This window comes from Solea solea, chromosome 21 (genome assembly GCF_958295425.1).
Source record: "Solea solea chromosome 21, fSolSol10.1, whole genome shotgun sequence".
Lineage (NCBI taxonomy): Eukaryota > Metazoa > Chordata > Actinopteri > Pleuronectiformes > Soleidae > Solea > Solea solea.
The window spans coordinates 16,730,344-16,756,686 of NC_081154.1; the positions used below are offsets into that span (position 1 = coordinate 16,730,344).

The window sequence follows — 26,343 nt, forward strand, 5'->3', positions numbered from 1 at the left end:
GGATAGTTCAAGACTCATCAATGAAAGTAAAGTCATATTACAGCTCATATACACACAGCTTTGGCAATAACTGACTGTGTTTATGTCAAGAGGTCAAAACACCAGAGCTCCGGCTTCAGTCTCTCAGTCCGCAGTCTGGTCCAGCTCACACAGACACACGCACACACACACACACACACACAGCTAATGGCACCGTGCTGTAGTTTAGAAAAGGCAGCCATTGTTATGCTCATTGACTATGGATGAGCATCTGCTTAATGCGGCTGTGCGATGTGACGGCCATGCTCCTTCCCGTAGAGCGTCTCGCTGTGTCTCCCTATGCACACACATTAACAGGCACAAGCACAGAGTCGTACTCTGCACCCACAACTGCTTCACAACGTCTGCTTCACAAATGCAACTTTAGCCATGACGACGACTCGTTGAGCAACTGGAAAAGAGTCACTATGGTGATAAGCTGTTTACACCATAGTTATATATACGTATATATATATATATATATATATATATATATATCAGAGGTTGCGCTAGACTTTTTCGTTGTCTGTCATTTTGACTGACAGGGTCATAAAAATCCCGTCATAATCAATTTTTACCGGTCACTTTAAATGATAATAATGAGATGGAGAGCCTTTGTTCTTTCGCCACAGTTGTCTGCCATATTTAAAGGTACAGTGCGTAAAACAATTATCACCTCACCTTTCTAAGTGTGTGGAAAAATGTATATGTAGCCTTCAGTGAGCATCAAAACTCCTAATATGTTTAGTTTGTCCACTGTGGTCTACGGTAAAAACATGGTGGTTCAAAATAGTGGCCTCTAAAAGACACATTCTGGGGGTAATGAAAAACAACAATATATACAATCAAGGGATTGTGCACTTATATAAATAAATACGTTCAATTTTCCACAGTGGACCTTTAACATCATCTGGGATTTTGCACCTGTGGGATCAGCTGAAGACACGCAGCACTTCCGCCCTGCCAGTAACAAACAGAATTGATTTTTTTTTTAAGGATTTATTACTTGGCATTAAATCCCTTAATGGAGCAGGCCTACAATATATTAATGATATGAAAATGCCACATAACCCTTTAAGACCTCTGAGATCAATGGGAAGTGGTCTGTCAGTGATTTATAAAGTAAAATCCTAAGACCGTATGTCAAAAAGTGAACGTAGTCCTCTGGTTCTGAGTAACAAATAGAACTCCGTGTGAATGGAAGTCTATGGGAAAATGTAGTTCTATTTCACATATTCTGTTAGTTTTGATATTATTGATAATGTAAAGCACCTCTCATCGGTGTATTGAAATATGAAGGTGTGTTGTGCCATCCTGGATACCCATATACACAGAAGTGGTTTTGAGGATTACTTACACTTAAAGCTACACAAGAACACTGTATTTTATTGATCGATTCTTGACTGAAACTGGAAATAAATTAAAAAATGAATTATACTGCAATGTGTAGTGAAATTGATCATTAATTGGTTAAATAACTTAAATAAATAACTACAAAAGTTATTTATTGTTGGCCTGGAAGAGTTTCTTATTCTTGGGGTGAAAAAAAGATTAAGGACACTGTTTGTTGAGCTCTTCCTCAATCTTTCATAAAAATGTAAAAAATTCATTTATTGTATTATTTATTTTGGTTTGCTCGGATCTTGCCCATTTAATTAAAAAATTAGCCTTGCTCACCTTACAGAATCGGCGCTGTTGTATTATAATTTCCGAAGATGTAACGACCTTCATTCTACCAAGGAAGTGCAGCCGAAGTGAAAATTAGTCTAATCCATTTCCAAAGAACAATTTGATGACAGATGATGGGGAGAAGCAAAACTGATTTCCCTTTGCGAGTGAATCCATCATTAAGCAGCATTATGTCTGCATGAAGAATGGTCTGAGATCTATTTGTCCCCCCCGCCCGCCATTTGTATCAGTTAATTTTATCTAAAGCAAGACGGAGAGTTACGTAATCAAATTTCTGTTTTTCTGCTGCTCATTGTCGTGTGACGGTAGCTGTGGACATTCTCAGATGTGCAATTTACAGTAGATCCATCTCTGCGGATACAACAATAAAGTCATTATTCCAGGGGAGAGAACGGTGAAGGCTGTGATTTCACAAGAGCGGAGTACGTGAGGAACTTCATTCAAAGTGCAGCTTCTCGTCCAACCACAAGCCAAGGTGTTTATTAAGATGGTCCAATTTCAATTTGCCCGGCTAACGGCAAACTTCAGCGTACAAGTCATGTAAGGGTGTAGTCGACTCCCACTTCATAGAGGCGTGGCCAACGGACATAGATGAAAATGCCACTGTACGCGATTCAAAAGACCGACAACCAATCAGATGTATGCAGAGCGACGGAAAACGTGTTGACAAACGTGCTTGTTGTAGTTTTCTAGGAGCAATGGATATCTAGTAATGGCGTCTAACAACCTGTGGTGACTCTGTGGAGCAAGTCACTTGAAATGGAAGCACCAGTCAAATTGAAAGATGCTTCTCTGCCATCATTGCATTAAACATGTTATTGGTTCCATTCCTTTGGAGATTCTGAAGTGTTCACCCGAGCTAGGGGAAACACAGCATATAAGCCCATGCAGCGCTTGTCTTTTATCAGAGTTCATTAATAATCAGAGCAAGGAGAATTCTGTCTCTTCTATGACTTAAACAGTGTAGCTTCAGCGCCACTGACACAAATCGTCGACACAAATTGACTTTTAATGATTTCTTTGTTATCCAGAGCAAAGAAATGAAGAAAATATTCACATTTAAGAAGCTTAAACAATTGAAAATCTTGTTTTAATCATGAATAAAGCTTCAAACCGATTCATCGATTATCAAAATAGTTGTCGATTAATTTAGTAATCGATTAATAATCGATTCATCAATTAATCGTTACAGCTCTACAACCATCCCTTTTATCTGGGCTTGGGACCGGCACAAGGATGTGCCCCCCCCCCTTGTGGCTGGGGTCAATTTAGAGTGTCCAATTAACAATGAGCAATAGGGATTGGGTAACTTGCCCAGGGGTACCCCAGCCTTTCATCTGGCAGGGACTCAAACAAACAACCTTTCAGTCACAAGTCCTCTTTCTGCTTGGCTATGGCTTACCCTGTAAAGCTGATGCAAACAGGTGTAACACAACTCACCGACCAACACGGACCCATCACCCATCAATATATTACTGTAACCACATGTATATCTCTAATGCCAACAAATGGCTTATCCATCAGTTTCATAGGCTTATTACAAAGCAATAAGGGATTATTTGTATGTTAATTAATCATTGAAATTACACAATTGTGATAACCCACTAGGCATTACATTATAGACACACAGAGAAAAGCTGATGCAGCATATTTTGTGTATGAAACATAAAAAGAAATCTGTATTCAAGGACACAGTGAAGGACACTTTTTTCAAAGCATTTATTATCAGTTGCAGTATGAATTTGAAGTCTGCCTTTATATTAGCAATAATACATGTGTCCCCTGATGTCAGCATCCCTGCATTCCAAGATATTTGTTTTACGTTTTAATAAATCAGTTCATGATGAAAGAAAGTCAAAAGTAGTCCAACATTTTTATGTGATTACATTTGCTCAGTGCAAACACTGCACCGTAGGTTAGAAAGAGTTCAAACTGTACAGTAGTAAACTCATATGCATTCAAATCAACACATATTCAGAACAAGGGATGAAAAAATATGGTGCAGCAGCTGAAGTTTTGGTCTAATTCAGTTTGCATGGCTGCCACATTGTGTATGCAGTATACAGTGATATCAATAGTGAATTCAAAATTGTCCTTTGATTGTGAAAAACACTGGATTCTTGATTTCATACAGAGGTAGACAGAAGCAGGTTTCTTGTTTCTAGCAGCTAACCCCATGGACTTTGTACACTAGCTGGTATATAAGCTAGCTTAAGTTTTGTATATTGGCAAAAAAGAAAAGAAAAGAAGATGAAATAAAGGGGCCAAAGTCACACATAATGCCCACAAAGTGTACATGACTGTGAAAAAGCAAAGAAATGTATTTTTCTTGCGTTGCAGTAGCTATCCAAGGAAACTTTTACGCTGTAAAAGCTTTGGGGATGAACGCTAACTGAACATGGGAAAGCAAAAAGCATGAATAATCAATGTTTAAATTGAATTAATTGAACCATTTTATTAATATGGATGCTGGGGCATTATATGTTGGAGGATGTTGTCTGTACTACTTTTCAGTTGATAGAATTTAGTCGTAGAAAGTGACAGTTAAATCAGCTGTGCAGGGAGTTCAGGTTGCTGAGGTCATCTGGTTTTTACTGAGTGATAGAGTAGGGTATCATCTTCAGAGAGGTGGTATGATATACAACCAGATGTGCTAATTATTTGACCTAATGGAAGCATGTAAGGTGAGAACAGAATAGGACCAATGACTGAACCTTGTGGAACACCACAGCAGTGAAGCAGATTACCCAGTGAGAACAATGTTGGCCATGAAGGACACAAACCACTCAAAGGTTTCATTTTGAGATCTCATGTATCTCATGTACAACTGGCAGGAGGTACTGGTGTGTCATGCCTGGGTAACACTGCATAAGGAGGTGACCTAAAAGGCTGCAGTGTCTAGAATCAAACTCTAGTCCAGTGTTTCCCAAACATTCTATATGGGGACCCACTTTTTAAAGACAGCAAACTGTTGGGACCTAAATCATTATATAAATCCCAACAGGGGCAAATTTGTGCATAATATAGCATTTGATAAACCAATTAAAGCTTAATTTTAGGCATGTCATTTAAAAAAAAAAGGTGGGAAAACGCTGCAAATTTGTTTGAGGACCCCAAAAACTCTCCCATGACCCATTTGGGGTCCACAGCAGAAGAGTTGTTTCCCCAGGTCTCTACTTTTACATGTCAACATTGCAATAGAAAAACAAATGTTTGCTTACTTTGGATGTAAATTCAGAATATCTGGGGGGGAAAAAAAACACACACACCAAAAACAGCATAGATGCTCTTCCTATAGTAGATGGAGGGAATGTGGGATTGTTGTGGTGGAAAATAGGAGGAGAAGCAAAACATGGGATGCACATTTTATCATTTTTATCATGGCTATTCATATCATATACAATACATTTAAAAAGCAGTAGGAGACAACTTTTTTTGGCTTATCATAATGTTAAAACTTTGTTGCACAGTGCAATGGGGATAGAAAAATGCCCTGTGCGTTTATATTGATCACCTGTACGGACGGCCCCATATCATACTGTTCACAAAGGTAAAGGGAAACAATTTTACGTGATAAGAAAATCCCATATATCCCTGCATGAGGACACAGCGTCATGCATGTTCACCACTGCAGTCCTTTTTTACCAGAGCATGCTTCCTCACTCTCTCTCATGTGGGTGTGGCTTAACACAGCCAAAGCAGAGGTGGGTCAACTAAAACCATCCTCCTCCCGGTTCAGGTGTGGTGTAAAAAATGTAAACCTTCAAACCTCCTGTAGCACTGAGACCACGGTTTGGCATCTTAACTAAGTGAAGTGTGCTGTATATGAATGTTTGTTTATCTTGTAATATTGACATACATTTCCTAATCATGATGCAACATCATTTTAAGCTTTTACAGCCTCAATTTCACAGTTCTTCTCTTGGCACCGCGGTGGGGTTTTTGTTGAAAATCAGTATATGACTCAGAGAAAATGCATAAACTGGAATCTCTTTTGCACCGTAAGTGTGTTTGCAGGCCAGATACACCTGCAAAACGCACAGGAAGTACACCAGATGTCAAAATGATTGTGAGCCAGCACTTTGACATGAACCTGACTCATACCATGGGTTTCGAAATGAAAAAAAGACTAAAGGCAGCATCTCTTGACCCTTGGGGGGCGCCTCGCTACTACCTGCACCACTACAACTACTCTGCATTCAGTTCCCTTTTGGTTGAATGTTTGCAACTTCAGCACCAGCAGCAACTCCTACGAATAAAACACAATCCAATAAAGGTAATAAAACGTTTCAATATCACTTGTGAGTGTCAGAGTTGGGGAGATTTGTTCAGGTCCTCTGTCACATGCTTGTGCTCATCTGATGAGAGGAACTGAGCAAAGAGCGCTGCAATCCCAAAATGTGAATATTTGAATAACCTGAGGATGAAACGTGACCATGGTTTGAATTACGGCGCAGAGAGGGGGAGCTCGGCTCTCCTGAATAGGACACAAGCTGCTCTGGAAGTCTACTTAGAGACACCGAGAGGGAGCTCAGTCTGAAACATCGTCCATTTTTGTGTCACAGGTTACAGACTTTGATTTTCTATACAATGAGGTTCCTGAAATAAATAACGGAATAAAAGTCAAATATATCAGCGTGTGTTTATTTGCTCATTACATACAATTTCCATGTGTGCGTGCATGTGACCCCAAATGTCACTTAACACTGAACATGACAATAAAACTACTTTAAATGCTGAGTTTTACGCTGACGACATGTGTTGCTAATCTTAAAGATGCAGTGTGTCATTTTTGGTGATTTCTGTTGCTGTTGACGTTATTATGCTTCTGTGTGGTCTTCCTGCTGCGTCCGTCGTCTGAAAATACTATCAAACCTGACTGAGGTTGCTTTCATACCGGGATTTTGTCCCATTCAGGGAGTAATATGTTGCAATGCTGCACTTAAAAACCTACGTTTGATTAGTTTTCACACTGCAGTCCAGACTGGTCAGAATTTTGAGGGACATGTGTCTTTTTCTGTTCTCTGGATGATGATACACCAGTGCTCAGTATATGAACATTTCCAATTTGAGTGAAGAAAACAAGAAAACGCCGAGAAAACAATGTAATAAATCTCAGGAACTGATCAGCGAAATCAGCATTGGGTTTGAATGTTTGAATGTAAAAAAAAAAAAATCTATGTTGATGTTAATGAATGGTGATTTGATGGAAATGTTTTGCCAGTCATCACTTAAGGTCAGTTGTATTGATGACTTTGACTTTGGTGCCTGATTAACTGAAAGCTATTGGCGGAGATAATAATGATAATAATAATAAACGCTCTGATGTGACTCCATGAACAGAAGTGAAAGAAACGAGCACAAGGGCAGAAGTGTTAGAAGTCAGCAGGGGGGCACAGATGGTGATCAGATCAAATCTGACTCACAGTATGAGCGGATGGATGGCTTTATTGGCGTTGTCCTCCTTCTTTCTTGCGGAAACGGACAAACCTGTAGAGCGCCTGAAAGTAAATATAAATACTGGAGAGAGTTTGCAAAAAAAATGAATCAATAGATCGCAGTAATCCTTATTTACACACAAATGCCCTTAAAGCCTGATTCATTTTTAAAAGTTCATTTAAGTCTGAGAGGAAGTCAACGATCAGCATTCATTCTGCGCAGTTTCGGGGGCAGGTTGTCCTCGGGTCGACTCCCTACAAGCGGGATCTGGATGAGTGTTGTTTTCACAGCAGTGACGGCCGCTGGGAGTCTGTGCTTCTCCACCTCCACCTCCTCTGCGTTTCCATCCAAGGACAACAGCTGGACATGCTCCTCTGCATACCCTTGCCTCACTATCGGGATGGAGCTGGACCGTAACCTCTGAATACTCAGCGGCAGGTCTCCGGTGCTGGAGGCCTTCCCTCCCGGCAAGGCCACACCTGTCTTCGACCCCCTCCACAAGTTCTCCTTCGTTGAGCTCATGCGCTGAAGTTTGCTGGGCAGCCTGGAGGCATGGTGGTCCTCCACGTGGTCTGCGTAGTCTGCTGACAGGAGCCTTTCCCTGCGGCCCCCGCGGGCACCGTTACCCAGCAGAGGAGAGGTGGGGGTAGGAGCGACGGGCAGAGGATTGGGCGAGGTCAGCGAGGACGTCTCCTCCTGTTCTTTGACGCTGTAAGGCGGAGTAGGGACCTCAAAGGTGTTGTGGAACTGGGAGTAGTCCACGCGGAAGAAACCCTCTTCCAGCGACATGACGGGGAGGAAGCGATGACCCCACAAGACTTCGTCCTCAGTGTAGGACGTCCTCGCCTGGCACGTCATACCTTGGATGGAGAGACGAGACATGAGTGTAAAGTTTCTAAATAATAAGCTTAAAAATTAAATTTTTTAAAAACTTAAATTATTTATTTTGGCTTTTTAATGTTCAATTAAGACAGAGATAAATATCAACACATTTGACCATAATAAGGTTTAAAATGAACACACACTGAGTTTTATTGTATAATTCATTGTGGCATCAATGTATTGATCAATATTTCCTTTCCTTTATGAACTAAATGCTTCAATATCAGCGCTCCAGCAGCCTTTAAATCCAGGAAAAGACGTGACAGATGCCGTGTCACAATAGAGTGATCTCTTGTCTCATGTCATGAGATTACTGATATGATATTGCTCTGCCGTTGTCTTAAGGAATATCTCAAATAGAGACAAGGAAATGACAAAAGACAGACACAGATATTACAGACAAATCTGTAGAAATTGGGCTTTTACATTCAATAAAAAAAGGGACAAACTGGCAGACAGGAAGCAGCAGCACTGAAATCCTTTCAGGGGGAAAAAAGAGGGAAGAGGGAGACTGACAGATAAGAGTTTCTGTTAAATATTTAAAGATTAAAGAATTTTATTTTAAAATTTAAAGAATGATTTTTTTTCATATTAGTAGGAAAAGCTCTATGCCTTAGGCTGTGTCAGGATGAATACATATATACATCTATATAGATGTATATACATCAATATACAGTATATATAGATGTATACGTATATATATATATATATCTATATATATATATGTATATATACATATTGTATGTATATGTGCATAGGATTTGCTAACCAGTGGTTTCCACAATGCCCTCAAGGATGACGACGATCTCAAACTGCTCGTTCATGAGAGAGCGCTGCGACAGATCGAAGAACGGGCTCTTGTTGTTGATCTCGTGACAGATGGTTAGAGGCGACACCAGGAAGAGCTGGTCCGCCCCCGTCCCGAAACCCACATCCAGTTCACACTGGTCCAGTGGCAGGAACTCGCCCTCCGGTGTCTGACGGGACTGGAAACACAATTAAGATTCAAATGTAAAATGTATGGTTTTTAATGACAAGTGATGACGATTCCTTTAACTGCACCACAGTTGAGTCGGAGCACAGAGTTTAGGGCACAGTCAAAGTCTGTGATCTTAAGAATATGCTTTTTTTTTCTTTTCTTTTAAATGGACGTAATAATCCACGTTTTTAGCTTTTGGGAACACAGGAGCTGCTGGTCTACTGCTGCTGTGCTTGGTGCAGTTGTGAAACAAAGAATCGCAAACACCAAAGTCACAACATATCACATCAGAACTTTGTGATGGAAGCTGCAGCGGCTCAACAACTCCAGTGTGCCAGGATGTAAAATTGCTGCTTTTCTCAATGGACTTTCTATAGCGCGGGGAGTAAAAGGTAAACAAAGCAAAACAAACTTTAGTTTCCAGATGGAAGAGGCTGTCTAACGGTAAGATAAAGTGGCAAACCTACTCTAGAGATAACAACGACTTAAGCTGGCATTCATTTTTTATTGGATAAGCGTTTCATAAAGCGGTCTGTTGTCCCTGGCAGCCATGGCAGTGTGTCTCAAACTGATTCTTTGTGTGAGGGTTACCTCATACAACCACACGCCAATATAAATATAAAAATATACCTTTTAAATGAGATGATCACATTTAAAATGTGGTTAATCTTAATGCGAAAAATAAGACTGATAACAAAGGTTGCTCTGATTGGACTGGAATTCAGGAAGTCAAATATTTCAATGCTATTTAAATTCAAATATAAAACTGATACTGATATCTTCCATGTGGCTTCGGGGATTCGGGGATTCTATGACCCAGAGGATGGCTGGTGTGCAGAGGACAAGACCCACTTCACTGTCCAGTAGGATGAGAGTTTGCTCTGTTATCTATTAGAGGATTAGGATTATTTGCAGTTTGCACCGTCAGATGATGGAAATGTATTAAAGCACACACACTGACACCCACTAAGGAAAATCTGGACATACAGTATTTTTTTTTTTTCATATAGTGATAGATAGTGGAACAATACACACCCAGTGGAGGAACAGCTTCTTATCAGCTGTCAATGAAAAGCTCTCTTAAAAAAACTTGATGTTTCACATCGTTTTCAGTTCCTTGGAAGAAATATTCTCTGAAACTAAGAAAAACAACAAATAGTATATAGTAATAGTATTAAGATGGTCTACTGCTTGCCTGCAGACTTGTTAACCACCCCCACTTACCCAATCTCCTCCGAGAGAATGAAATGAAAGCATTAGCCCTGACATGACATTCAAAATGTTCTTTTCTTTACAGAATGTACAAATGTGATGTTTGCATAATGTTGGCTTAGCATCACTAAGATTGATATTATTAGGCGTGTTCATCTCCTTGTTGCGAGAACATTGAGGTACTTAAAAACTCTGGCCTGCCCCCAATAACAAGTGTCATTAGATTATGGACACTCGTACTCCCTCTTGAGAAGCCCAGTGAAGAGGAGAAGCGCTGTAATCAAGTAAAGTAGCTGTTAACTTAAAAGATGGAATTAGGAGGGGAGGCTCAAGGAAGTGGAAAAAGGGAAAGTTAGAGCTCATATAAAACGCTCTTGTCGTGTCAAATGCAAGTCTCTTGCTCCAGTTGTTACGTCAAGAATGATTTACACAGGAACATGTGTTTGTTATCCCCCAGGAGGCGAAAACCCATTAAAATCCACTGAGTACTGGCGGAAAAGGCTGGAAAAGAAGGAAATTTAACAGGTAGTTTTCTGAATTTCAGCAATGAAGTCTGCAGTGTCTTAAAAACCGTTTCCTCTGCCCCGATAGATGGCCTTTCTGCCCGCAAAATGAAGTCTGTAAACCGCTCTCGTCTGCACCAAATTCCATAGAAAAACATATCGATTTCACATCACAGTGCACAGGAGGGGCTGATGCACTGCCGTCTACACCAGTAACTTCAAAAGTGTTATTTTGTAACTTTGGTGACTGAAGTCCTTCATTTGGATTTAGCAAAGTGACAGAAAGTGACCACACGAGGCAGCATCAGTATCAGCAGGTCCTGTGTCCCCTGCAAGCTAAAAATGCTGATTTTCTCTGTGGACTTTGGTGCTTGAGTGTGAGCAGTTAACAAACTTCAGTTTACAGTTGTAGAAGACTGTGTAAGTCCAGATATTGTAGACTTAAAGGTGACATCGAATGCTTGTATCGCACATATATGTTAGTTATGGAGGTCTACTTACATATATTAACTTGTTTTCATGGTTAAAAACCTCCTAATCGCTGCAAACGAGCCGATCAAAATATCTCCTCACTGATGCTCTCGTCAGCCGCGCTGTGTCAGACCAAAACCACACCCCCAGAACGTGGACTGTGTTGTGATTGGCCAGCCAACGAGAGCTTTCCCACTGTCCTGTGATTGGCCAGGTACCTGGAAGTGACGTAATTGGTAGGCCAGCTCTCAGATACACAGCTCCCCCTCTGGCACGGTGGATGCTCTGCATCTCAGCAGCTACAACGAGAGTAGTTCTTCTTCTTCTGCGGTTGAATGTACGCAAACCGGATGTGCCCGGACTAGTGCCCGCACCGGGAGGCGCTACAGTGGTGAGAGGAGTGGTGAGGTATACTGATGACATCATCAACATACGGAAGTGCCAATCCGCTTTCGCAGATCCCAGGAAAACAATAAAACCCTATTTTCTCAGCAGTGGCTGAACTGTTTGTTCTGAAACTTTAGGGTTTCATAAACGAGGTCATGACGCAGATACACACACAAACGCATCACCGTCAATCTAAATCCTTTGTCCCTGTAGATTTATAACTGACACCAAGTTACTTTCCTCTCTGACTCAAATCAAGTAAACATGCATGCGGAGTCATTTCCACAGATGGCAAACAGACTGTCATTTAGATTCACAGCGATGCTGAGGACAGAGGAGTGTGACAATTCTCGCACAGATCTGTGTCTCGCGTCGCTGAGGCAAAGTGTCACTCACCACACTGTTACCAGCGATGGGCGCTCAAATGTTGCTCAAACATAAAGACAACCGTTTTGTCTAGTGCTGTCAAACGACTCAAATATTTAATCGCAAAAGTGTATTTCAGGGTTCCCACTCCTTGGTTGATGATCACTCTGGACGAGTGATCATCCTTGGGATCATAGTCAAAGTCAGTCTTTGTAGTTTTCGGAATTTGTATTTCCCAGGCACCACGTCGCCACTTGCTCTCTCTTGTTTAACGTTACTCGGAATCTCAGATTGACAGTGGAGCGAGAGAGACAGTGGACAGTGTCCACAACGACGCTAGTAATTATACTCCATGTTTGTCCTGAGTACGTACATCAAGCAACGCAGGGCATGAAACAGTAGGTGGCGTCGTAACAAACAAGGGAGACGTTTACATAAATATCAACTTAACTTCTGCAACTATCGATTATTTTACCAATTGATTATTCCACCGATCATTCCATCGGTTTACCTTCATTTAAATTGAAGCACATTATTAAATCTACAACAAAAAAACATTAAGACGTGTCTCTTAAAATGAGCAACCAAGTGGATTCAGTTTTTTTTTAAACTAATTGTTTGATTGCAGATTTCTGAACATATTTCGGCAAAGCAAAAACAAATAATATATATATATATATGTATATATATATATATATACATATACATATATAACAGATATAAATACAAACTGAATTTAAGTCCTAACTTTCAGAGTCTAACATAAACCTTACTTTAAAACATTTGGACCAATAAACAAACACAAAACTCCTCACAGTGAAGCAGCACTGGAACAGCAGTGACGGTGTTTATCTTCACTCAAACTGCTTTGAATGCTTCCCTGCAGTTCTTAAATGACCTTTGAAACCCATGTAAATATCACTTTATTGTCACTGGTGTGCCTTCATATACTGCTATGAGATCGCACTCAGGTTACAAACAGTGGCTGCAGGAATGCACAGCAATGTTGTGCGTTAGCTTTGGGCTGTCCCTTCTCTTCCCTCATCACTGTTTGTTTTGTGCAGCTTCATTTTACAATACGAGCGCAGCCTTCTTTCCGTCTTCTCTTTGTGCATTGTGTTCCCGTCGCTTCTTCTTCTTCGTCCGTGTGTGCCACAGTTGCCGTTTTGTCATGTCCTGATTAGTTCATGTTGGTCCTTTGTGTCTTTATGTTTAGTTAAAGTCACTCATGTCCAGTCTTGTCGTGCACTTCCTGTTCTATTTTGTACTCTTATCTTTTCCCTCTGTTTTCAGATTGCTAACTCCGCCCCTCATTGGTTTCACCTGTGTTCCCCTAACTCAGGGGTCACCAACCTTTTTGAGACCGAGAGCTACCTGAAGGTTAGAGAATAATATGGAGGGCTACCATATTAACATTTTATGCAGTTTACCATTTAATGATAAATATTATGCATTCAATTGCATACACATTAATTCCAGTGCTTACTCCTAATGATTATCACAGTTTTTATAAACAATATCAAGGACATTTGATCATATGGATACATACAAGTGAGGTGAAGTGAAATGAGCCCGCGGGCACCTCGTTGGTTGCTCGCGGGCTACCAGGTGCCCGCGGGCACCACGTTGGTGACCACTGCCCTAACTCATGTATAAAGAGTCCTGTTTCCCTTGTCTAGGGTCAGTTTGTTTTTGTATGTCTTCATAAGCCTGTCGTCAAAGAACCACGTCACCAAGTAAGTTTTTTGAGTATAGATTTTGATCCTCCTTGAGAGCGTCTTTTGTTTTGTTTTTTACCCTACCTTGGATTTGAGGATTTAAGTCCTTTTTCATTACAAATGAAACTTGATTTTGGCGATTACATACTTGTGAGTAGTAGTAGTAGTACAGTATAGGGCATATATACAGTATAGTATATGTGCTGCAATGGATTCTCCCACATTAGCGTTGATCTCCGCTCTGGTCCTTTTTAAGTCTAAGTCATTTTTTAAGAGCCTGTCATGCACGTGCCGCGTACGTTAAATCACTGATGTCACCTGGAAGGTTTTTAAAGGTGTAAATTGTCACTGAGATGCAGCAGACCAGGCTCCCATCTGTCAACAGTGCTCGCGCAAGTCAATGAGACGGGAAACCCATTTTCATAGCGGAGCTACTTCTTTTTCCTTTTTGGGTGTTGTGGCAAAGAAAATAAAGATTATTGTGCCATATACGGAGAGAGCAGCTTGACACTGAAGGGTTTTAACACGTTAAAAGCTTTGAGGGTTTTTGCTCTCGCACTGTCCCTAAACGCTCCATGCCACAAGGGGAAATTAATGGCCTTTGCAAGAAGATCTGATACAGAGTGCTTGATTTACCAAGTCACCTGAGATTCAGTTGGAGTAAAAGCAGGGCCTTCCCCTGGTGATTCACTTCACCTCTCTCTCTCTCTCTCTCTCTCTCTTTTTTTTGGCTCAAAACCATCACAAGGTGCGTTTCCATCAACGTGTTTCTGTGCATATTATCGGTTTGTGCATTAAAAACTTAAATGGAAACACATAAAAATAAGAATCTCATCACAGTTTTTGACCCTTGAGGGAAACAAACGTTTTATGTATAAATGGGGGGAGGGGGGGGGAAGAGCCGTGGGAACAGGTTCAGTGACTAAAGGGTGAAGTTTAAAAATCACAAGACTGGCCTGGGCGATAAAATGATGCTGGAACAGTTACTCAAATAATAGATTATTAATTGACGACTTAATTAATCGTCTAACTATTTTGATAATCGATGAATCGAATCTCTTTTCTGGTTTCTTTGCTCCATATAACTATGGGATCAGATATATTCACTCTCTCTATATATTGGTCGATCTCGGTTGTTTTAAAGTTTGCAGTTTACTCTGACAGGTTGACTCCAGCATCGATCCCTGTTCATTCTTGCTGCATCTTAGGCTGCCAACACGGCGGTTTGCAGATTTAATTTCGGTTTGTTCTTGACTTCAGCTTCAGGTTTGCAGATGAAATTAAGCTTGTGAATAAAGAGTAGGCGTAATAAGATACCGTTTCAGCATACACCCTTTTTCTTTTTCAAAACAATAATGAGCCACAACATTAAAACAAGTACTGGCTTCAGTTCTGTAGTTCATTCGTGAACAAAATACACTAAATAAACTTTATAATGCATCAATAAATTGATTTGCTTTAAGGTAAATGGAGTGTTCTTACAACTAGATGTAGTCATAGTTATATTTTTACTGTGCAATATTTATTCTACCAATTTATTCTGCACAAAGTTGGAGCCATTGATGTGGAATTTTCTTCTATTGTGTCTAAAAATATACACGTGTGTGTGTGTGTGTTTTCACATTGGTCCTTGTGTCGTTCATTACTGTGTCTCTCTATGTGCCTCATGTGTTCACCTGGAGCCTTTGAAATTACAGCTGGACATCAAACAAAGCCCACACGTAACATTTGAACCCCTCCAATCTCCCACCAACGACTACTCCACTGTCTTTTTGTCCACGCATACCTGCTTGTCCTTCAGAGTGAGACAGTGGCAGATGTGACTCGTCTATCTGCTACCACTAGCCCTTATCAATTATCTCCTGCTGTTGACCAACCTGCTGTGACAAGCTTCTGTTGACATTAATGAGCACCGGCCAGCTGTCACTCAGTCTGCAGAGATGCAGTGATCCACTTTCTTCACACGATTGGCTATTTGTCTTCCTGCCCGCCCTAGAGAAACATCAATCAACCAATCGCAGTGGACTGCACGCAGTGCCATGGATTTCTATTTTCCCCACCCTGTTTGATTCAACTAGCTCTTCTAGCTTTTCATGGCTGAAAATGAGAACAAAATGGAGCAGTTGGTCCACCTCCATTATATGGAACTGGTTTGGCTTTTCCCCAGACGAGAAGGCTCAAACAACAGTTCACACGTCAGACAGCAACACAAAGTTTACAGCGTCCTAAACAACATGCTGACAGTGAAACAGCGAGGAGAGCAGCCACGCCACAGTCAGCACAGGCAACCAGTACACATAAGACCAAAGAAAATAACATTTTTGAGTTATGGGTTATGTTTTATAACGGGAAAAAGTGTGGTTACACCTTGCAACGTTTACATTTAAAGGTATATTTTTTATTGTGGAAAGATGAATGTCTATTAAAACTGGGTCATCTATGTAGTAGAAATGTGAAATAATATTTGAAGCAAGTGCCTTCTTGGCCGAGAAAGGCAGAAAAATGTAATTTTGGCTCATGTAGATGAACGACAACAACAGCTCCCAGAATGCACTGCGCTCGCTGCCCCGCCAGAGTCTCGCTGTCTCAAGCTTCGAAGCAGACAGCGCTAGTTCTGTAAATACAGAAATACCTCGTAAATATATAATAAATATAAAAATACAAAGCCAAAAACTCGCCACCCGTGGCAAGAGGCCGGTGCTAGCCGTGACTGGCAGCCACCACCCGCCGGCTTCTAGTTTTCACCGAAAGCAGGTATTTACCTTGCAGTCATATCAGTTTGAAAACTACATTCGATCATTGTCATTCTCAGCAGAGCAAGAGCCGGTTAGCGTTACTGTTAGCAAAGATGGCGGACACCATGTTTACATTCTGTGTCCCCATGGTGGCTTGTCAAAGTACTACAGGTGGGTCTTAGGCAACAAAAGGATGGGGTCATTCACATATGTGGCCAGGTGGGAAGACGATACGTACTTAAGCCACTAGAGGGCACCTTTACACTGTGGTAATCCCCTGAGGGCGCAAGGGCTTTTGGGTAATATCAGGAAAAACTCGGAAACAAAAATAGATTTTCACTCGATGCACGCAAGGAGTGTTTTCAGGTGGACATTGCGGGTACTTTTGAATTGTGTTTGTTGTGTGTGTTACAGAGCACTGTAGTTGTCTTATGCACTGAGTTATTAGTAGAAATTGGAATAATATCGGTTGTTTTTTGTACGCTCATTTGTGTCCTGGTGATTGCGGGTCGTAGCGCAGGAGTTCAGCTGTTGAACTGCTACATTTTGAGCCAATAAACCATCTTCAGGATTGGGTTTATTTGAGGTATTTGATTTATTTTTTTGAAGAAACTGATTTCTTACCCTTGTAAGCCATTTTAATTTGTTTTTTATTTATCAGCCGTGTTCCTTCCTAACTGAACACCATTTTTCTTCTGTTCAGAATAAAGACCCCAGAAAGTTGTCTGTGTCCTGTGCTATTAAGTTTACTTTTGCCAGGCTACACATAATCTAAATTATGATTAGATGTGTAATAATTATAATTACAAATCTACCGTCCACCCCTGCTCTTAAAGGTTTTAAAGCAAATCTCTATGAAAAGCCTTCTGAAAATAAACAAAACAAATGTAGATTTCGAGTTTGCAATTATTGTTCTGACAATCGTTGAAATTAGATATTTAAAGGTCTGATTATGAAATAAGCTATGTATGAAATGAGGTGCTGGGTTCTCTTTTCTAAAATCATACTCTGTCGGCTGTGCAAGGGTCAGAGCAACACTATATTCGTTTGGTTTATTAATGAAAGGTACATTAATATTAATAGGAATTGAAGGTTATACTGAGAATTGCCTGCTCCATCACTCCGTACATTAAAATAGTGACCCTTGACACAACCGCAGTCTAAGTGCATTAAAATAATGACCTAAGTCATTAAATTGCAGCACTCCCCATTCTTTTGACTACATCTAAATGAATTCTGGCAACAGGTGCCATTCAGATTATGCGTCAGAATTTCACAGTAGAGTAAAACCATCACTCTCATTGTGCATTTTTATAAAAAGTACTGTATTGGTGTTTAAAGAAATGTTTATTTTTTTTAGGAAATGAGGGTTTTGTGCTGATTAAGAACATGACCAAAATTCATTTTTGGTTAGATCTCAGTTTTCAGATCCTATAAGAATTTACAGCCCCAATCCCTGATGATTGATAGCAGGTAGCACACCACAGTGCGTTTGCATGGCTCCGTCATTAGGATTTACTGCAGCGCGCGTCATTTCTCCATGGCCACACTATATGACAGTGACCTTGAGATGTGTGTTACCTGAACACAAGCTATTGTTTCCTAAGTGCTGGTACAGTACAGTACGGTACGGAGTGATTTAGAGTCCGTTACTCAACAATGTCCCACTGTACAGCGCGACCCGTCAATGACACAGTTTATGGAATCTACCACAGCACTTTTATGTTCTTTAAAGACACAGTTCAATGTGGCCTCTATTGACCAATGCCACTGTTATATATCCAGCATGACATGCTGTAGTCTTTTCAACAGTGCAGTCCAGTCCTGCAACACTGGATTATTAATCATTTTTAATATTTTTTTTGTGTGTGTGCTAAATTGTGCTAATAAGTGCTAAATTGGATGCCAACTATTTTTGTAATTGTTGAGTCATTTAGTTCTCAACATGTTTGCTGTTCTTTGTGGTTGACATCCCAGCCTTCCAGTCGCGTCAAAAAATAAAATTCACAGACTTCGAGAATGAAGTAGTAAATTTACGAGAAAAAAATTGTAAATTTACAAGAACAAAGTCGTAAATTTACAAGAATAAAGTCGTAAATTTATGAGCATAAAGTGGTAATATTCGAACCTGGTGTTTTAGAAGAGGAAAGTTGGGGGCTGTGGAGCATTTCATGGAATTGTACTTTAGAATATGTTTCACAAACAAGGAGATACTTCATCTTTTGGCACATCAGCATCACATTGTCATACGTATCAGGACTTTAAAAAGAAAATGCATCTTTTCCGCAGAAAGAACCAGGCAGACTTGAAGGAAATGGCTGCTTTTGTGGAGGGGGAAAGAGCTGGAACTGGTCGACTACAGGGTTATCGGTGGATGCATCAGCGTGCCGTTCAGAGGGGTTGTCTTGTCTTGTCTTCTAAGGCAAGGATTGTCTTCTTGATCCTCTTCAGTCTGGTTTTAAAGCAGGTCACTCGACCGAAACTGCACTTCTTGCTGTCACTGAGCAACTCCACACTGCCAGGGCTGCCTCTCTCTCCTCTGTGCTCATCCTCTTGGACCTTTCTGCAGCGTTTGACACAGTTAACCACCAGATCCTTATTTCCTCCCTTCAAGAACTAGGTGTCTCAGGATCTGCACTTACCCTACTCTCGTCCTATCTTCAAAACCGAACATACAGAGTAACCTGGAGAGGATCTGTGTCGGAACCCTGTCCTCTAGCTACTGGGGTCCCTCAGGGTTCTGTCTTGGGCCCTCTCCTCTTCTCTCTATACACCAACTCTCTTGGTTCTGTTATTCTCTCTCATGGTTTTTCCTATCACAGCTACGCCAACGACACCCAACTCATTCTCTCTTTTCCCAGCTCCGACACACATGTAGCAGAACGGATCTCCGCTTGTCTGACCGACATCTCTCAGTGGATGTCTGACCATCACCTGAAACTCAATCTCAACAAGACTGAGTTTCTTTTTCTCCCAGAAAAGGGCTCTCCCACCACAGAACTAACCATCACCCTCGACAACTCTGTGGTAACTCCGTCTCATACCGCAAGGAACCTGGGTGTGACACTTGATGACCATCTCTCCCTCACTGCCAACATTGCTGCAACAGCTCGATCTTGCAGATACATGTTGCACAACATCAGAAGGATACGGCCTCTTCTAACCCAGAAGGCGGCACAAGTTCTGGTCCAGGCTCTTGTCATCTCACGCTTGGATTACTGCAACTCCCTCCTGGCTGGTCTCCCTGCGTGTGCCATACGACCTCTGCAACTCATCCAAAATGCAGCAGCTCGACTGGTGTTCAACTTACCTAAATTCTCCCACACTACACCTCTCCTCCGCTCCCTTCACTGGCTACCTGTAGCTGCTCGCATCCGCTTCAAGACTCTAGTGCTTGCGTTCCATGCTACAAACGGATCCGGTCCAGCCTACATCCAGGACATGATCAAAACCTACACCCCAGCCCGCCCACTTCGATCTGCATCGGCAAACCGGCTCGCTGCCCCCTCACTGAGAGGATCGCAGAGGCATTCACAGAACTCGAGACTGTTCACTGTCCTCGCTCCAAAATGGTGGAACAAGCTCCCCATCGACATCCGGACAGCGGAAAGCCTCCACATCTTCCGCCGCCGACTAAAAACACATTTCTTCCGACTCTACCTCGACTAAGACGATGACGACAAAAAAAAAAAAAAAAAAAAAAAACTATACATCGCACTTACGACTAGCACTTCATAGTTTGGTTTACTTGAAGCTCTTACTTACTTCTAGCTCTTATTTGTACCCAAATGTTTAAATGCACTTATTGTAATTCGCTTTGGATAAAAGCGTCTGCTAAATGACATGTAATGTAATGTAATGTAATGTAACAGGTTAGAATATTCCAACTTTATTCTCATAAATTTACGACTTTAATCTTGTGAATTAAGACTTTATTCTCAAAGTCTGTGAATTTGTTTTTTCTAATACTCCATTGTAGCCACTTACCAAATGGCTTATTGACTAAAATATACACCAGATGAATTCTGTGATATCTTAAAAATATGCTTGAGTTTTCTGACTGGAAAAAAAAAAATCATCATTTACAGCTTGCATCGGACCCCTCTCCTACAGATGCAGGGGAGGGGAATGGAGGGCGGAGCGTCAGCAGTCAGTTTTTACAACAGTGAGGATTAAGTGGTAGACGAAGGATGGATGGCGGCGGCTTTAAAATATGTACTCCCAAACTGTAGAGGGAGCTTTGAAGAGAAAAGGCAAAACAAGGCAATAATCCAAAAATCCCAATATGAAATCGGATGAAAAGTGATGTTTGGAAAGTTAATTTCGGTCGTACACTGTTTGTCCTCTAAGCATGATGGATGGCATCGAGCGCGTTGCTCTTCAGCAGCCAATTAGGAACGTCCTGGACATCTGACCTTCCACCAGCACACGAGTAAATGTGGCTTAAAAGGAAATTTAAATCATTTAAATGATCATCATTTACTGGCAGAAATCCCAGTTTGGGATCATCACCTAAATCTAGATTCCCTCGCTGGGAAAGGTAAGACAGAGTAAATGTAGTGTAACCACATGCTTCTGCAGCAGTTGTTGCAGTGTTGCATTGCTATGAATCAGAACTGATTAGAGGCATCATAGTATTGTGTAAAGCCCAGAGCCAAATTAAACCCCCATGTGCAATTAAAAGAGGTAATATTGTGTCTGTGATATTGCAATATTGTGTGTGAATGTCCAGCTGCTCCTATTTTTTTTTCTGACATCATGGAATGAAAGCAGTAGAAGTTACAAACAGCTGAAACACAATATGAAATTGTCAGATGGAACTATTATCCACTGTAGATGGAAAAAAAAAGATATTATATCCGTGGCTTACAGTCAGCTTTGGCTTCTTCGTAATGCTGGGTGATATCGCAGCTCAAAGCAATGTTTATTATTTTTTACAATATGAATTTTTTCATATACTACGAAACAAATGGAGCTTGCTGCAGCAACACACTGTTCAAGAGGGGACTCTTTTCACTGCTGCACCACACAAATGCAAACGAGAAATGACAGGCTGGACCTTGATGATTCCAAAACTTAAGCGGCAAAAACAGGACAACACAAGCTAATTTGTACCAAAGAGGAGCCGGAGTCTGACGTTTTTAAGGTGTTTTTGGGTTTAAAAAGTCTGACGGGGACCAAACAATGATTCACTGCAAATAAGATTGTTGCTGTAGGCGGCAACACAAGCAATTTACTCCTCCACCTTAGCAGAAAACACGCCCTGGAGGACCAATAATGCACGCCGTTATGTTCACACACACACACACACACACACACACAACTGCACTGCTCCCTCTCTCTTGCTTGACCACTCACTTACACTCATGCATGAAAAAATAGCATTGTTGTTTTTATTTTTATTTGTAACTGAAAAGTGAATAAGGGTGAAATTAAAGTGAAAGTGTTTAACAAAGCTGGGGGGGGGAAAAGTTACATATTTCATGTAGTATAAATAGCAGGACAAAGTTGAGCTTTCTAAATCTCGTTTTCAAAATGTTCAAGTCCCCAAAAATAAGTGCCTTTTGGAAGGAAGAAGAGGAAAAATGAACCAGGTCTGTGCCAGTTGCAGCTTTCATTTTCACACTCTCTAATAAGGGACGACCAAACGGAAATTTCAAAGTGTCTTTCACTGTGAATTAAAAAATGAAATGAGTTATTGTGGCATAAAACCGATGATCCTAAAATCACTGGCTTGGTTAGCAGAAAAAAAACAAACAAAGGTATAGTTGGTAGTTTTAAATTTTTTTAAAAAATAATTGGTATTGTTTGATACCAGTATCAGTAGTCGTGGTGAAAGTGGTATTGAACCATCTGTAGTCTTTACCTCATTGTGGCCCACTCCGTAAAGGAATTGGTTCATTAGATCTATATGTCCTTTCCTAGCTTACTGCTCCCTTGGGGGACATTACTCTCATGTGCAGACAGTTGAAGCAGAAACTGAAGGTAAATATACAGCCCATTGACAGTTATTCTGCTGACTGAGGATGGGGGTGGGAGTTTGTGATGACCCTCAGATGAAGAGGTAGTAGGGACGAAAGAAACTAACGGCTGCAGCTGCAGGGGGTAAATGAATAAAATGGTCACTCATTAAACTTCATTTTACGCCGCGGCCTTGTGATGAAGCCATAACCTCACAGCTAATTAAGAGAGAAACTCAATGCGTGCACCCATGAAACATAATGAGCAATTTTAGAACAAATGAAGTGACTGTCAGTAAGAGGCAGCCTTGACAATGGCATCGAGCCTTGCACTGGTTTAATAATATTAACCTGTTTGGTGTGTATTCAAAAAAGTCTTGTTTCATGTACATACCAAAATTATTCAGTTTGAATGTTTTCGAGGGGTTATTTGTTACTCGGAGAAAAGAAACAAGAACATTTAAGAACTGTTAATTTGGTCGTGAGTAAATTATAATCAATGAATCATTTGAACTCATAATATAATAAAATAATAATGTGCATGTACATAGAATGTTTTCCCTCTGGTGGTTACCAAAAGCAAATCCATGGTGCACTCCTCCTCGTCCACCTCCTGCAGCTGTAGCTAAGGATGAGCTGATTTGATACTCCCTATCAGACTTGCTCCAAAGTGACTGAATCAGATCATCAGAAAGGTCAAATACATCAAATCTAACATGATTCATAAACCCTATATGACTTACACGCTTCACTAAAACACGCAGGGAAAATGCTGTAAAAAGAGACGTCAAACACCACAAGTTAGGTCTGCACCAGCACACATGCCTTTACACTAATTTCCACTATGGTCCCACGGCACGGTACCTAGTCAAAGTGGGCGGAGTCATCACTGCACAGCTGCGTGAAACTGCCATGACTTTACACGCGACACACACACATACAAACAAGTGACTAGGGACTTGTAAAGCAGTTGTTTTCGTTAGATTAATTTCCTTCAGCACAGACTCCGTCTGACACAACCTGGACTGACATACAGTGGCAGAGTTCGTGATGCTGCTCACCGCTCACCATCAGCAGTGCTGTTGCTAAATACACCCCACTCCTCTGTTAAATATTGAGATTTTAGACATTTCCCTGGTAATTGTAGGAGATGAACCCACGATTTTAGGATTGTTCTTTCAGGATGTTCTGGATTGTCCTTTTAACTGAGCTACAGTTAGTAGCTCATAAGTACCTACTCAGCACGCTTGGAAACTTGCCAGAGCAGGTACTAAAAATTGTACCTGGTACCAGGTACTATGCTAATGGAACACAACGAACCGTGCTCTCCTGAGCCGAGTTGTGTCGAGTCGAGCCAGTGGAAACACGCCATATGTTGTTTAAAATAATTAAAGACTATACCTACTTATAAATGTAAGGAATGTCTGTCTGTCTGCCTTCAGTGTTAACTTCGGGCGTTGACTTCTGATTTGTGTTGGTCAATAAAGTCCGAGTCGAGTCGACGAGTCTTTTGATGACAGGGGAGGAACACAGCTGTACATCAACACTCTCTGTGTCATTAACAGTCAACATGTACAGCAAATTCACTCTCACTCACTCATTTCATCTTTTACCACTTAATCAAAAATATCTTGGAAATTATTTGTTTATCAATTCAAATTCTGATATAAGGTGTTCCCAACATGTTTTCAACAGACGTCGATACATTTTGCTCTTTTTTACAGAGTACTCTGTAAAAATGTCAGAAAATGTTGAAAATGTTGATTGGTGTTTACCAAACCTGGAAATGATGATGTTCTTGAATGTCTTTTGTTCACAAACCAAAATGATTCAGTTTTAATGATGTATTTGTTATATAGAGCAAAGACTCCAGAACATATTCACATTTAAGAATCTGAAAAATCAGAAAGCTTATTTTAATTAATTTGCTTAATGGTTGCAGCCCTAATTTGTTGATTTGGGTTATGATATTTGACCATCTTTAAAAAGTGGCTTATATTTTCCCGTTGTGCCGTGACACATTTTTGTGCTCTTTTTGTCGACAGGTAGACAAACGTCCATGCTGACTTTATTCCAAGCATTTTCTTTATTTAAATGATCTCTGCAGATCAAACTTCAAGTTTTTGGAGTCAGTTGGAGAAGCTCATCTTTAACTTCAACTAACTGGTCCCATTCATATCAGCGCACTCGGAAAAATGCCAGTAACTGCAGCATAATAGATTGGTGAATCTCAACGCAGACTGATTGTAGTGTCATTGTATGAAGCAATGATTTTGCCAAAGTGTTTCTTGCTAAATGCATTGATGCATATTTAAACTCCCCGCTCAAATAATCCGCACAGCGTCCATGTGACTGCAGCATAACACGTGACAACCTTCAAACTTGGCAGGTGACTTAGGGCATCAGTGTGTGACTTCGACGTTGTTTGGAAATGCAAGAGATATCAACAAGAAAAAAACTCTGATATCAGTATTGGTGAATTCTGGACATATTGGTCGCAATAAAGTGTATTATGCAGCCACCTCCATCTATAACCTACCTTGATGAGTTTGCACCTGATCTGCGCTGACACCATGTGGCTGTTCCGCAGGTTCCCCACGCGGAACATGAGGCACAACTTCCCGTCCCGCTGCGAGATCACCGCGTCCTGGCTGAACATGAGCGTCTCCGCGCGCTTCTTCGGCTGCGACATCTTGATGAACATGCAGCCAATGAGGAATGCGTCCACGATGGATCCTAGCAGCGACTGGAAGAGGAAGAGGATGATGCCCTCGGGGCACTTCTCCGTGATGTAGCGGTAGCCGTAACCGATGGTCGCCTCCGTCTCGATGAAGAACAGAAACGCGGAGGGAAAGTTGTACACGTTGGCGACGCACGGCGTATACGAGGAGTCGTGGCCGGCGGGGCTCAGGTCGCCGCGGATGTACGCGATCACCCACCACATTGAAGCCATAACGAGCCACGCGACCGTGTAGGTGAGGATGAAGATGAGCAGGTTCCAGCGCCACTTGAGATCCACGAGCGTGGTGAAGAGGTCCGAGATGTAGCGGCTCGTCTCTCCTCCGAGGTTCCCGTGCTGGACGTTACAGCGGCCGTTCTTCTCCACGAACCGCTGCCTCTTCCTCTTCACCGGGGCAGAGAAACTCATGCCCCGGTTGGTGTTCACCACCTGGTAATCCTCCCCAAATTTCCTCCGTATGGCTGACATTGTAGCGATGGATTATTGCGCAGAACGCCGGCGGCTCTTTGCGCAACTTTGGTTCCAAAGACCGCGCAGCAGCAGCAGCACTCAACGCGCCACTCGCATCCTGTGAGATGGAGACGCGCTTCTCTCGTGTGAATTAAACGCAGTAAGTGAGCAGAGATTCATGCGCAATGCCTTATTCTGACTCCAAGAAGCAGATGCCAACTTTTTCTTCAGGTTTAATCCATGCATGCAGAGGAGGCAAAAAACACTTTTGCAATCACATGTGAAACAAAAGTCCTTGCTGTGGATCCGCTGCTGCAGGAGATGTTGCTCCTCAGTGGCTGCGCGTGAATGGCAGGGCTTTAGTGCGCGTTCTGGTGGGAGTGACTCCAAATGAGCGTGTGGAGGAGCTGCAAATGTCTCTCTGTCACAGAGGGTGGAGGTATGGAAGCCCATTTCTGACGCTTTGCAAAAAAGAAGGCACACCCAAGTCATCATTATGAGATACCATGTCATATTTATTAGATGCTAAGATACTAAGTCATAAATATGAGATACTAAGTCATATTTATTAGATGCTAAGATATTAAGTCACAACTATGAGATATAAGTCATAATTATGAAATACTAAGTCATAACTATGAGATACTAAGTCATATTTATTAGATGCTAAGATATTAAGTCATAACTATGAGATATAAGTCATCATTATGAAATACTAAGTCATAACTATGAGATACTAAGTCATATTTATTAGATGATAAGATATTAAGTCATAACTATGAGATATAAGTCTC

The 26,343-nt window shown here is 41.2% G+C and overlaps 1 protein-coding gene across 1 annotated transcript; it reads right to left on the bottom strand.

Moving 5' to 3' along the window:
* Positions 1–3,434: 3,434 nt before the first annotated feature.
* LOC131449062 (G protein-activated inward rectifier potassium channel 1-like) lies at positions 3,435–26,016 on the bottom strand. Its single transcript, XM_058622018.1, has 3 exons — positions 24,899–26,016; positions 8,798–9,014; positions 3,435–8,006 (listed from the first exon to the last, which is right to left on the bottom strand). The coding sequence occupies exons 1-3, from the start codon at positions 25,565–25,567 to the stop codon at positions 7,342–7,344; spliced, it is 1,551 nt and encodes a 516-aa protein (XP_058478001.1). The 5' UTR covers positions 25,568–26,016; the 3' UTR covers positions 3,435–7,341.
* Positions 26,017–26,343: the final 327 nt, after the last annotated feature.